The 13,710-nt window shown below is 36.1% G+C and overlaps 1 protein-coding gene across 1 annotated transcript in view; it reads left to right on the top strand.

Annotated features, from left to right (window-relative positions):
• Positions 1 to 13,710, top strand: part of LOC122755124 (triadin-like) — a 326,758-nt gene that overhangs the window by 91,113 nt on the left and 221,935 nt on the right. The window contains exon 4 of the mRNA XM_044003480.1: positions 10,630 to 10,686. Within this exon, the coding sequence (XP_043859415.1) occupies positions 10,630 to 10,686 (57 nt within the window). The remainder of the gene's footprint in view (positions 1 to 10,629; positions 10,687 to 13,710) is intronic.

The raw sequence follows: 13,710 nt of genomic DNA, 5'->3' as shown, positions 1-13,710 counted from the left end.
CTTCTGCCTCCTCCCACACCTCCCAGATAATTGAGAGACCCACACACACTAGTTCCATTTCTTCACAATCCATTTTCTCAAAAAATGTGAAATCTGGCTTCTTTTCCTCATCAATTTACTCAAACTTCATTCTCAAAGAACCTTATCCTTTAAGACTTCAAATTTCACCTCCCTCAGGAACTATTCCCCCCAAATTGCTAGCCTACAGTGGTCTTGTCCTCATTTGAATTCCTAAAGAGTTTATTGTATGCACTATTTAGTTAGCACTTAATAATTTTACACGTAAAGGTAGTAAATAGGATGATCATTACCAATCCATTCATTCAATAAGAAATTGTTAAATACTTATTAAATGCCAGTTACTATGCTAGGCCCTGGAAATACAAAGACAACACTCAAACAATCATGGCTCTCACAGAGTTTGTATTCCATTTTGATTTTTAAATTTTATTTATTTATTATTTTTTTTGAAGGGCAGTGAGGGCTAAGTGACTTGCCCAGAGTCACACAGCTAGTAAGTATCAAGTGTCTGAGGACAGATTTGAACTCAGGTCCTCCTGAATCCAGGGCTCATGCTTTATCCACTGTGCCACCTAGCTGCCCCTGTATTCCATTTGAGATAAAGGACATGTACTTAGAATTTTAAAAACAAAATATACGCAAAGTACTTTTGGGAGAGGACATATAGATATTATTTTATTATATATAATATTACTATTATATTATGTACTATTAGTGATATATTTATTATTAATATAATTATATATCTATATATATTCTTGTCTCTATTTTAGAGGCCATGCTAAATTCACTGGGAAATATAAAAACACTATGTTGAGAAGATTTTAAGTTTCATGAGGTCAGGGACTACATCTTACACTTTTGTGTTTCTCCCCTTAGGCAGCTAGCATAGTATATAGGAACTCAGTATATACTTGTTGAGTGAATGAATGAACGAATGAATGAATAACTAGCAGAGCATTCAGTAAAGCATGTTTTATTTCAAAAGCTCTATTGGGAGAAATTTAGTCCTTTGATTCACTATTCAGCCTGCAGAATAAGCTTAGCAGGAGTTGTTTGCTTATACATGAGCTCTAAATTCCTCGTTTTGGTAGATTTAAGGCAATCTACTAAGAATTCCTTCATTATGGATATGTGTATGAATGATATGTATCAAAAAAAAAAAAAACCTTTTCAGTAGCTATACTGCTTTTGGATTTCTTTGGGACTCTTCATCATGTTTTCCTTTCCCAGGAAACTCATCACTGGAAAATCTCGTTGTGCTAAAAAATTGAATCTGTTTGGTACTCACATTTCATCAGATTCCTCTGCCATTTTGCTTTCACAATCCAGGGCAGGGCCATGAGTTCCAGAGATTCCATATAAAGAGGAGTCCTAGCATAATCCCTCCCTCTTCTATTTCCTACCAGCTATACTGCTTCTAGAATTTCATAGAGCACTGGCCTCAGGGTCAGGAGTACCTGAGTTCAAATTTCACCTCAGACACTTACTAGCTGTGTAACCCTAGGCAAATGACAACCCCAATTGCTTTAAAAAAACATCTTGGGCCATTGCCAGTTGTACTAATATATATCTTGCCCTGAACTCATATGGTTCTAGAGGATAGAATGAAGTTGGTAACCTTACACAGTCCTCCCTCACTTAAATCCAATCACCATGACATCACCCCAATGTAGAAAGGGGGCCCTAAAAAAGGAACACAGTAAGTTTGTGTCTAATAGATAAATCCTTCCTATGACAAGTTCTATATCAAATTCTACTGAACTTGATATAAAAGACTTAGGGAATATCTGAATTGTTTTATAAGGAAAGGAGGTAAATTCATTTTAAGTAGAATTCCTTGACATAAACCATTAATTTTTCTATCTATTTTATTTTTCTCTATTACATAGAAAATGTTTAAACATTTAAAAAAACGTAGTGTACCAAATTCTCTTCTGCTCAAGAAGGCAACAGATTTGAAGTAGATTATACATGTGAAGTCATGAAAACACATTTCCATATTAGTCTTGCTACAAAAGAAAACACAGACCAAAAAAAATGTAAAAAGAAAAAAGTATGCTTCAATCTGCATTCAGACTTCATAAATTCTTTCTCTGGAGGTGGATAGCATTTTTTCATTATAGGTACTTCAGAGTTGTCTTGGAACATTGTATTGCTCAGAATAGTTGGCACTCAGTTGATCATCATACAATATTGCTGTTCCTTTGTAAACTGTTTTCTTGGTTCTGCTCACTTCACTTTGCTACAATTCATGTAAGTTTTCATAGGTTCTGCTGAAACCATCCTGCTAACCATTGCTTATAGTAAAATAGTATTCCATGCCATCATAACATTCCATCACAATTACTTGCCACAATTTGTTCATACATTCCCTCTATTTCTACTTCTTTGCTACCATAAAAAGAGCTACCATAAATATTTTTTGTACTGGTCATTTAACTTTTTTTAATCTCTTTGTACTCTCTTCAATTTTTTTCATTGTCTTGATATTATTAAACTTTTGTTCTTCCAGATGAATTTTGTTAGTTTTTTTTCTAGCTCTATAAAATATTTTTGCTAGTTTGCCATGGCACTGAATAAATAAATTAATTTGGGTAGAATTGTCATTTTTATTATATTAGCTCAGCCTACCCACCAACAATTAATATTTCCCCATTTTTTTAGATCTGACTTTATTGGTGTGAAAAAATGTTTTGTAATTGTGTTCATATATTTCCTGGGTTTGTCTTGGCAGGTAGACTCCCAAGTATTTTATATTGCCTGCAGTTATTTTGAATAGAATTTCTCTTTTTATCTCTTCCTGCTGGATTTTGTTGGTAATATATAGAAATGCTGATGATTTATGGATGTTTGTTTTATATCCCGAAACTTTGCTGAAGCTATTAACTATTTTGTCATGGGGGAAATTAGTGGTGTGGGGGACCTTAGGTATTCCTCTTTAAAGAATTACACCCTCTCCCTCACAAATCCAATTGGAATGAAATAATCTTTTATTTGGGCTCTAGAGAAAGAAACAGAGAGAGAAGTCAAACTTTTCTCAAGGGGAGATAATGGCTTAGAGATCACATGATTCTCTGAAACATTTCTCCTTGAACAGCAGAAAAGTAGAACCTTTTATAGATGGTAGGTGGGCTGGACAGATGGGATAACCATCTGACTGGAAAGTTTCCTTTGGTGTTGGGGGAAGCTGGAATGAAGGGAGGTGGTCCTGACTTCTGGAGTTATCTCTGTCCCCTCACACTAAATCATATAGCAGCTATGCCTAATGGGTTTATCTCCCTTACTTTTCAAGGTGTGTTCATCCTTCAGTTTAGTTGGCCAGTTTCCCAAATTCCCTTGATATATCCCAACCCCATAACATATTTCAACTAGTTTTATAGTTGATTCTCTAAGTATACCATCATATCTGCAGAGTGATAGTTTTGTTTCCACATTGCCTATTCTAATTCCTTCAATTTCTCTTATTGTGATAGCTACATTTCAAGTACAATTTTGAATAATAGCAGTGATAACGGGCTTCCTTGTCTCTTCCTGAGCTTATTGGGAAGGTTTCTAGCTTTTCTCCATAACAGATAATGCCTGATAATGGTTTTAGATAAAGAATACTTATCATTTTAAGAAGATATCTATTTATTCTTATATTTTCTAGCATTTTTTTTAAAGATAGGAATGAGTGTTTAGGTTCAAAATCTAAAAATTTTAACTAAGGCAATCTTTAGATAATTTTTAACTGAGAGGTGTCCTTTGCTCCATTTAGAGAAATCTTTGACAAAAGCTAAGCAATTAAAACATTTTCCATAATAAGACTCTTTCCTGATAAAGGACTATATATAAAGGGATACTTATAGCCAATGGGGAAAAACCATAATGCCCAGTTAAATCAATATTTATAGCAAAAAACAAAAACTCCCCCCTTCAAAAACAATGATACAATGCATTCATAGGCTTGGCTAAATTATGCCAGTTATTGTAAATGATGCTGCCAGCTTTTTTAGATTATTTTAACCTCCAGCAATAACAGATTATTTTGATAAATTATTCATACCATTGCAATGTACACCTTTTGAAATTTGCATCTCTGGCAGCAAATAAGCACTCTTCTCGGGCTGCAGTCCCCTTGGCCAGACAGAATGGCCAAAGGCTGCTTCACGATTAATTTCATCTCAGTGTGGTAATTATCATACTGAAATGAAGTAATACCCAGAAATATGCTTTCCTAGAGCTACAAATGCAAACTCTTTTTAACCCAATTGCTTTTAAGTATGTAGTAACTTTCAGTTTCTGAGATGGATGTCCCTCTCTCTGTTTTGTGGACTTTATAGCTATAAAGATTAAGGTTAGGCAGTTGTTTAACTAGCATTTCCCAAACACTCAGAATTTAAGACAATAATTTAGAACTTGGTTCAATACCTAGATGAACTGAAAAACAAACTCTAATTGGCTTCACCTCCTCTGTTGGATGTTAGAGTAGATGAACATATAGGGAAAAGGGAAATTTTCTGGGTGGCTGGAGTTCTGCGTTCATATGTCCCTAGATCAGAGTTTGTATTATAGTAGGAAAAGTGCCATATTTGGAATCAGGAAGCCTCAGGTTCAAATCTATAATGCCAGTCCTGTGATCATGAGAAATTAATTTCAATTCACTCAGTCTCAATTTCTCCATTTGTAAAATGAAAATAATGATCATGTGTACAGTTGTTCCTTCTACATCACATCTTTCCTCATCATAATCATGATACATTGCGGTTAAGCATTAAAAAAAAGAAATAGGAATTTTGGGGGAGTTCTGTGGGTGCTACAGACAATACATGAAGGCCAGCAGACAATGCCTATGACCAAATACTTTATCCAAATTTTACAATAAGGTACTGTAAACGCCCCACAAGAGAAAAAGAAAAAAAAGTCACTTTTTTTCTGGTATAAAGAGAGGGCTAAAAATTTTTATGCAGTTTTTCCAGATCCACACCCCTATCCCCCACAATGTGGAATGGATAAGTATTCATTTTATCATAGGATGGTTATAAGGGTGGAAGGGAATAATGAATATGAAGTACTTTGTAAATCATAAAGCAAAGAACTATATAAGTGCTGATATTGTTAGTGGGAGTGGTATCATTACTGGCTTCTTGGTTCATTTCAGATGGACTGGAATAGCTAGTCAACTTTTCCCTGTTTTGGTTTCTTTATCTGTCTAATGTAATCCTATTTCATGTTTCTATTTTAGGAATCAGTGAGAGGTCCTCAGATATTATTTAGCCTCATCTTATAGAATCCTTAGTAAAAAGATATTTGTCATCTCATTTTTTTCTTGTTTTGATTCCAAGGAAATTTAAAGTTTAGTTTCTGACATTCAAAGTTAAATGGAGCTGGGTGTGATGTGGCAGTCCCTGTAATTCCTACTATCAGGGAGGCTGAAGTTGGTAGATAACTTGAATTCAGGAAGACTAAAGTTCATCATGTGTCTGTACTGTCTGTTAATAATTATGGAAAGCTCCTGAAAGGGTGGCCACCAGGCTGTCTATGGAGGGGAAAGCTGGTCCAAGTCAGAAAGGAGTGGCTTCAAATTTCCATGGCAATAAGCCACGGGGTAAAGCCTATATTTCTGTATTTCTGGGAGAGATAGGGAGACAGTTTAAAAAAAAAAGTCGGGGCAGCTAGGTAGTGCAGTGGATAGAGCACCAGCCCTGGAGTCAGGAGGACCTGAGTTCAAATCCGGCCTCAGACACCTAACACTCACTAGCTGTGTGACCCTGGGCAAGTCACTTAACCCCAATTGCCTCACCCCCCCCCAAATTAAATAAATAAATAAATATGTCAAGTGTTTTAAACTAAACTCATTTAGAGGGTTTAACAGTAATCATTAACCTCAAAAGATCCTTATAATATAATACTTTGATTGAAGAAGTATAATACAAATTCATAATATCCATACAAATATGAAAATGGGGCTTATGCTAAAGAACCACACACCCAGGTCCATTATGTAGAAGTTAATGCCATATTACACTTTTTACTTAGGTACAGACATCAATTTGTCTCAGTTTTGCTAGGAGAATGTTAGTTCTAGCTATACAAGTATAGAAGAATCAGGGAAAAAAGGAAACATTTGATATCTCCAGTTTGCCATGAGTCCTTTATATTTCTACATCTTTCAACAGGGACTTTGAAATACTCTTTCCCATTGTTAAGTAGCTAAGTGATTATTCAAATATCCCCATGGGAATTAGCCTGATATTTTTATGCAGCTCTAACCTTCCTGATGTCTACAGGTCAGGTCTTTGTTAGCAGATTCCAGAATTTCCCAGTTTGGTTTTCTTAATACTCCTTGGATTGCTTTCCTGATCCCTATTTCCCTTTACTTCCTTGTACCCTGATGATGTTAGGACGTTTTAATAGTGCCTTTTTTCTGATTTAAGAATATTTTCTTTTCATAATGTATTTTCTCCCTAGAAAATAGAGTGTCATATCTATATCTAGATATGCATATTTGTTTGGGATATATATGTATATATGTTTATGTTTTTCTACATACCCCCATACAAAAACAATATAAAAAATCCCACAGAAATTGTTTTTAATTCACAAAAAGTCTCTAAATTCTCCTTCTTGCTCCAAATCTATACTCCTATGATCTAAAGGCAGATGGATAAAATAGAGAAATGAGAAAGTTGCCCATCTTGACTATATATACTCCCTGGGCTACCTTCTTAATTCCATATCCTCCAGGGTTAATATGAGATTCCTCTTTATTATCATGGGACTTCAAGAGCTAAGACTGAGGAGGGAAACAGATGTCAATTCTCATCTCTGTATGTGGTCTCTGTCATTAGGAAGCTTCTATAGTCACAGAGTGGATACATTTGGGCAGATTTCTGGGGAAAAACCATACAATCTTTAAAGATGTTAATACCCATTGAGAGAGGCAAACCATCCATAATAGTTGTAGGATTCCAAGAGATGGCAGGCTTTTGGAGGAGGGGCACCAAAATGGGAGATGCTGGGTAGCCAGCTGGCCTCAGGATTGTGCTGTGTTCTTTGGAGGAGAGTGTACCAAATCAGAGTAGAGCAGTACATCAGGAAATATAGGTGGTATCTTAAAAAAAAACCCTGAAAAACAAAACACTTTCTCACAGATCTGGCTAGGCTCAGTCATAGAAGGCATTTCCTCTGGCCTTTTTCAATATGGAAATGACACTAAGACTATAGATAAAAGGGGGTGTCATGTATATCTAAGGAAAAAAATCACAAAAGGTAAAGGTCCTCTCATTTTCCAGCAAGAGAGGAACAGCATGCTTCAGAACTTAAAAGAGCCTTGAACTTAGAGTCGAGAGAGTTATGTTCAAGTCCTACTTACAACATTATTTATTCAGATGTTTGATCATGGACAAATGATGTCAGATCTCTGAATTTTAGTTACCTTAGTTGCAAAATGGACATAATAATAATTTTGCTACTCATAAGCAAACTTACAATGATAGATAAAATAGGATTATTATTGATAGAAGTTTTTAGTTTTCCTAAAACCTTTTGATTATTTGAATAGGGGGAATAAGGAGGAAAGGTAGAATGCTAACACTAAAGCAATAAACTCAGAATCACTGGGCAATAAGGGACCTCTGAGCTAATGTAGGAAAAGCATTTGGAAAACTTTAAGGGACTATTTAAAAGTCAATTGATATAGTATTATTTGTAAAAAGGTTATGACACTGAATACCAGAAACTCACTCAGAAATGTGTCTGCACACAGTATCAAAAATCTGACACATATTTCTTCTCTACTACACTCAACCTCCGCATTTCCTTCACCAATTTATGCTCTGGGGTACAAGAAAGCCAGCTGATCTGAATCTATTCCCAGATTGGGTCACTGAAATCTCACCTTGATCCTGTTGTCCTTCCCTTCCTCTCTCCTTTTCCAAAGTCTGCCAAGGAAGCACTACAGTTGTCTCTCAATTTCTCATCCATGTAATAGAAATAGCCAAAGAAACCATGGCTCTCAGCACAATACCCTATCTTTCTACTCAACATTTTCACTGCCTGTCTCCCATGCTGGAATTTTCTCCCTCCTCATTTCCATCTTTGGTTTACCTGGCTCCCTGAAATCTCAGCTAAATCCTCACCTTCTGTAAGATGCCCTTCCAAGCCCTCCTGTAATTTTAGTGCCTTCCCTCTGAGATTACTTCAAATTTATCCTTATTACTTGACTTCCCCATTAGTTTGTCAGTTCCTTGAGAACAGGAACTGTTGTTTTTGTTTTTTTTGCCTTTCTTTGTTTCCAGCCCTCAGCATAGTTCTTGGCATGTAATATGGTCTCAATAATGCTGGAATCAAGTGACTTACCCAGGGTCATGCAGCTAGTAACCTGAGGTGATTTTTGAGCTCAGGTCCTCTTGACTCCAGGGACATTGACACCTAGCTGTTCCTCCTGGGTAAGTAACTTAAAGCTCACCCTCAATTTCCTCATCGGTAATATTTTGATAATAAAAGTGGAGAGTTGTGAGGGTCAAATGTGGTAATATGTGTAAAGTGATTTACAATATAAAAGTATTATATAAATTTTGGCTCTTAATAGATATGAAAATTATCCAGTCATATGCATGTCAGGTAGTATTTCAGAGTTTTCTCTAGAGTAGGAACTTAGTTAATATATGCTGAATTAATAGAGTTAATTTCTACTAAAATGTCTTTCCTAAATAAATATCTACTCTTCAATTTTCCTATATCTTAAATAGAGTGGAAGGAAATTATATAACTAATCCAGGCCATTTTCACTTGCTACAACCTCTATAACTGAATGAAAGATTATGGTTTGGGGGATAATAAAGATCATAATTAAGGTGATTAATTAGCTCATTCAACAATATGAAAATAAGGATTGGAAACTGAAACTTTTTTTTTGTTTGGCAGGAAACAAACCCATCAGGAAAAACCAGTGGAGCTTTGCTTATTACCAAAAATAATCCTGATTTAATCATGATCTATTCTAATTCTTACCAGTCACATAGGCTTAAATAAATTCCAGTCAATGTTTGATGTTAATTGAATGAAGGAGTGAATATACATATGTAACCCAGCATTTGTACAAACACTTAGCATGGTGCCCTGTTCTTAGTAGGTGTCTATTAAATGTTTGTTCTTGTCCTTTCTATCTCCAAGTTCTGTGATTCTATATATAAAAATGAATATGCTTTTTTCAGAACACCAGATCAAATATTATTATATCATTAATTATTCACACTGAATTTGTTTAGCTTCTTCAAAACATAGTTATCAATTATATTTAATCAGGAAAGTGTAAATGAGGGCCTAATTTTAGTTTGTAACTGCTATGTTCATATTATCTTTTTAAAAATATAGTTTTGTAATTGTGCATTTAATATCCTGTTTCTCTAGGGAAAATTTTCAAACAAAAGAAAGGAAAAAAAAACTGACAAAAGGAATGGAAAACTTTTAAAAAAGCATTATGCTTCCTCAGTATTCCACATCACATACCATTGCCTACAGCCACACTAATGGTAGGAGGAACAGAGGTGGGAATAAATGACAATAGAGATAATGATACCTTAAAGGCAAAAGCTAGAACCCCAAAGTTGACTGTTCTCATGTTCTGTTCTTAGATTTGCCATTGACTGACCTTGATTAGGTCAATTTCCTTATGTCTGAATTCTTCACCAATATATGGGGAATTATGTATAATGAGTCATGATTTGTAAGGGATCTTTTAAAAAATGTTGTTCTTGTTTTCTGGTGGATATTTTCCTCTGCAGGTGCTATATGAATGCAAAATATTGTTGTAATCATTAGCACTAAAGCAATAGTAGTTTTGGAGGCACCATTTTATGCTTTTAGTTGGTTCAGTAATGTCATGGTGGAAATTGGTGGGGGTGTGGGATAGGGATCCTTCTTGCACACAAATCCACTTAGAATAAAATAATACTTTATTTAGGTGCTAGGGAAAGGAAACCAAGAGAGAAGTCCTTAGTCTTCTTCTCATGGAGAGAAGGCATGGCACAGAGGCATGGCTCTCTGAGATATCTTTCTTCCTGAGCAGGAGACAGGCAGATACTTTTATAGAGGACCAATGGTGGTCCTATGAGGTGATCATCTCACTGTGGAAAGTTCCCTTATGGGGGAGGATCATCCCCAACTGGTGGTGGCTGGGGGAAGTTGGGTGAGGGGTGGCTCCAGATCCCTCAAGCCATTTTTTCTCCCCCTCATGCCACAAAGCAGCAGCCACACCTAATCTTATCTCCCTGAGGAGTGGGGGAGACTGCAATAAAGGGTGGTGGTCCTGGAGCTAACTCAGTCCCAATCTGGTGCAGGTTATCTCTTTAGGTGTATCTGTCCTATTGTTTAGTTTCTCAAGGAGAAGGTTCTTTGATTTACTCCAGAAAACTTCTGAGGTACCCCGGGGCCCATAACAAGTAATACTTTCTGGATAAGCCTCATATTCTTGTTAATAATTGTTTTCATTTTTTTTTTTTGTTTTACTAGAAAGATTGCATATGCCAGTGGACATGCTTTCTTACCATTTGTTGTTTCTCTTATAGTTGTGTATTTTTGTGATATAATGCTTCATAGTAACTGGTTTAATTTGTTCTTTTTAAGAGTCTGGGAAAGCTCCTGAAGCCAAACAAGGGACTATAAAAGTGGCTGCACAAGGTAAGGAAGGAAGTCTTTCTGTAATCCTTCAACTGGTTCATTTTCAGGCTATTGTACCTGGAGACAAAAGCTGTGAATTCTGTTTATTGCAGAACACCACCATCTGCTGGCATAGTGGGGGAGAGATTGTTTTTGTCAGTTACAAGGGATGGTTCCATGTTTTTGAAACAGGTTGAATCCTTTTGATGTGATTACAGATTTAAACCTGAGAGAGACTTTAAAGGCCATGTTGTTCAACCCCTTCCTTTTATAGAGAAATAAACTTAGGTGCAGAGAGAAGTTATAGCACCTGCCTTCCTCACCAGATTTACCTTCTCTTTACTTTGTGTGTATTTTTGTCTATACTTTATATGTGCACACACAATTTCCCCAGATAGAACAGAAGTTCTTTGAAGGTAGAAGTTGTTTCAGTTTTATTGCCCTATCTCTAGCACCAAGGCCAGTTCCAGACATATAAAAGAGGCTTCATGGTTGCTTGTTGATTGATTGATACTGTGACTATGACCCTTATTTACTTCTCGTAGCTCCTAGGTGAATCTCTAAGAATATACATTGTAAAGGAGTTGCAGATATTTATATGCTAAGGTTCTCCTCACCTGAAGATCACTAGGGGATAAAATAAATCATAGGCCCTAGCAACAACAAAAAATATTGACATACTAGAAAATCAGACTATTTATAATTCATCAGATCTCAGCATTTTTGCAATTATTGTAAAACATGTTTATATATGTGAAATATAAATAAAGTAATACAATGAATTCCCATAAGCCACAAAGAAAAATCACTTTTGTTTGTTTATAGTCACAATATTGATAGTTTTTCTTGAGGAACTAATGCTGATCACATTCTTTATGGGATCTACTGAAAGACACTGCTTTTGCTTCAAATTGTTGCTGATTTTGAGGAATAAAACTGTCCTTTTAACAGCTGCCTTTGAATCATACCCATTGGGAAAACCAGAATCAGTCAACACAAGTCAAAAAGTACTGAGTGATACATGCAGAGTGACTATACATTCTTGACATAAGGAATGGAGTTGATCAAAGCAAAGATTTTAGATAATATAAAAGGAAAGCTGCTGGTGGGCTCTTCTATGAAAAATGCACATTACACATCACAGAGAAGGTTAAAAACCAGTGTGTTACAACAAAACTTCATTTCATAGTCCATTTGAGGCTTTGTAATGTTCAACATTGTGATAGAACCCTACTTGTTTTTGTTTGTTTGTTTTGTTTTGTTGTTGTTGTTGTTTTGTTTCCTTTTTTGCGGGGCAATGAGGGTTGTGCTTGCCCAGGGTCACACAGCTAGTAAGTGTCAAGTGTCTGAGGCCAGATTTGAGCTCAGATCCTCCTGAATCCAGGGCTGGTGCTTTATCCACTGCACCACCTAGTTTACTCTCATCTTGTTTTTGTTTTGTTTGTAAACACTTTGTGCAGAAAGTCTAAAGTATTTTCACCTTGTCAAGTAATCTAATTTTTGGGAAAGCTAGGTGTCATAGTGAATAGAGTGCTGAGTCTGAAGTCAGGAAGTCTCATCTTCCTGAGTTCAAATCTGGCCTCAAACACTTATTAGCTGTATCACTGGGCAAGTCACTTAACCCTGGTTGCCTCAGTTCCTCATCTGTAAAATGAGGTAGAAAAGGAATGGCAAACCATTCCAGTATCCTTACCAAGAAAACCCCAAATGGGTTCACAAAGTGTCAGATATTACTGAAATGACTGAATAATAACACAAAAGTCCAACTTTCATATTGCTGCAAGAGTAATTTCCTAATAAATCACTGGGGCGGGGCGGGGGGGAAGGAAAAAGACTCTATTCTGCAAGCTAATAGCAATCAAGTTTGCCAAAATTCTAAAATGTATTATTATAGGGTGGTTTATAAGCATCTACAAAGGGAAGGTGTGATCCCTAAGAGCTAATATACTTTGAGTATGAACAGGTTATACCAGAACAATATCATCTCCTTTTTGACAGGACTATTAGTCAACTAGCATTAATAAGTGCCTGCTGTGTGTCAAGCATTGTGCTAAGGTTTTGTGATACAAAGAAAGGAAAAATTAAAACAATTCCTGCTTGCTGCCAAGAGGACCACATTCAAATAACTATATATAAACTATACACACACACACACACACACACACACACACACACACACAGGATGCATTGGGGGTAGTCACAGAGGGAAGATACTAATGTTAAGAAGGACTGCTTCTTGCAGAATGTGACATTTTAGCTTAGACCTGAAAGAAGCCAGGAGAGAAGACAGAAATGAAAAGGGAGAAAGTGCCAAGCATGAGGGACATCCAATGAAAATGTTCAAAGTCAGGAGACAAAGTATTGATTGGGAGGTGCAGCAAGTCAGTAGGTCAGTATCATTGGACCACAGAATATGTGGAGAGGAGCAAGGTGTATGAAGGCTGAAAAGTTAGGAAGGGGCATAACCTAGCTTAAACATGAGTAAATTATTTCTCTTGTATCCCCTTGGTTTACCAATCTAATACAGAACCACTGTTTGGCTTTCAAAGCCAGGGCAATATCAGTGAAAGAATTCAGTTATGTTTAAGCAAAGCATTGCTAAAGTCTCTGTTATTACCCTTTTAGACAAGATATTCTCCTGATGATAGGAACATCTAGAATTGGTTGAATGACAAATAATAGCTAGTACTTATATAGTATTTTAAGATTTCCAAAGCACATGACATGTTATTTCATTTGATCCTCATAGCTCTGTGCTATTAGCCCCATGTTGTAAATGAGGAAATTGGAGTTAGGAGATATTGTAACTTATCTAAAGTCACACAGGTTATAAGGTTCTGAGGAAAGATGTGAATTTGGTTGTTCCTGAGTCCAAGTACAGTAGCCTATCCACTTTATTTTCCAGCTTCTTCAACTTGGAAAGAGACCTTTGGTGGAGTGACACTTTCTTCTGGTTATAAAAATCTTAAATCCTTATACCTGTGTAGTATTAGTACAGAGCTTTTGCTACAGTAGGAGCTCAAGTAACATGTGTTGAAGTAATAA

The sequence above is a fragment of the Dromiciops gliroides genome, chromosome 4, assembly GCF_019393635.1.
Source record: "Dromiciops gliroides isolate mDroGli1 chromosome 4, mDroGli1.pri, whole genome shotgun sequence".
Classification (NCBI taxonomy): domain Eukaryota; kingdom Metazoa; phylum Chordata; class Mammalia; order Microbiotheria; family Microbiotheriidae; genus Dromiciops; species Dromiciops gliroides.
The sequence above is the reverse complement of the archived record's forward strand: the minus strand, read 5'-3'. Positions and strand labels throughout refer to the sequence as shown.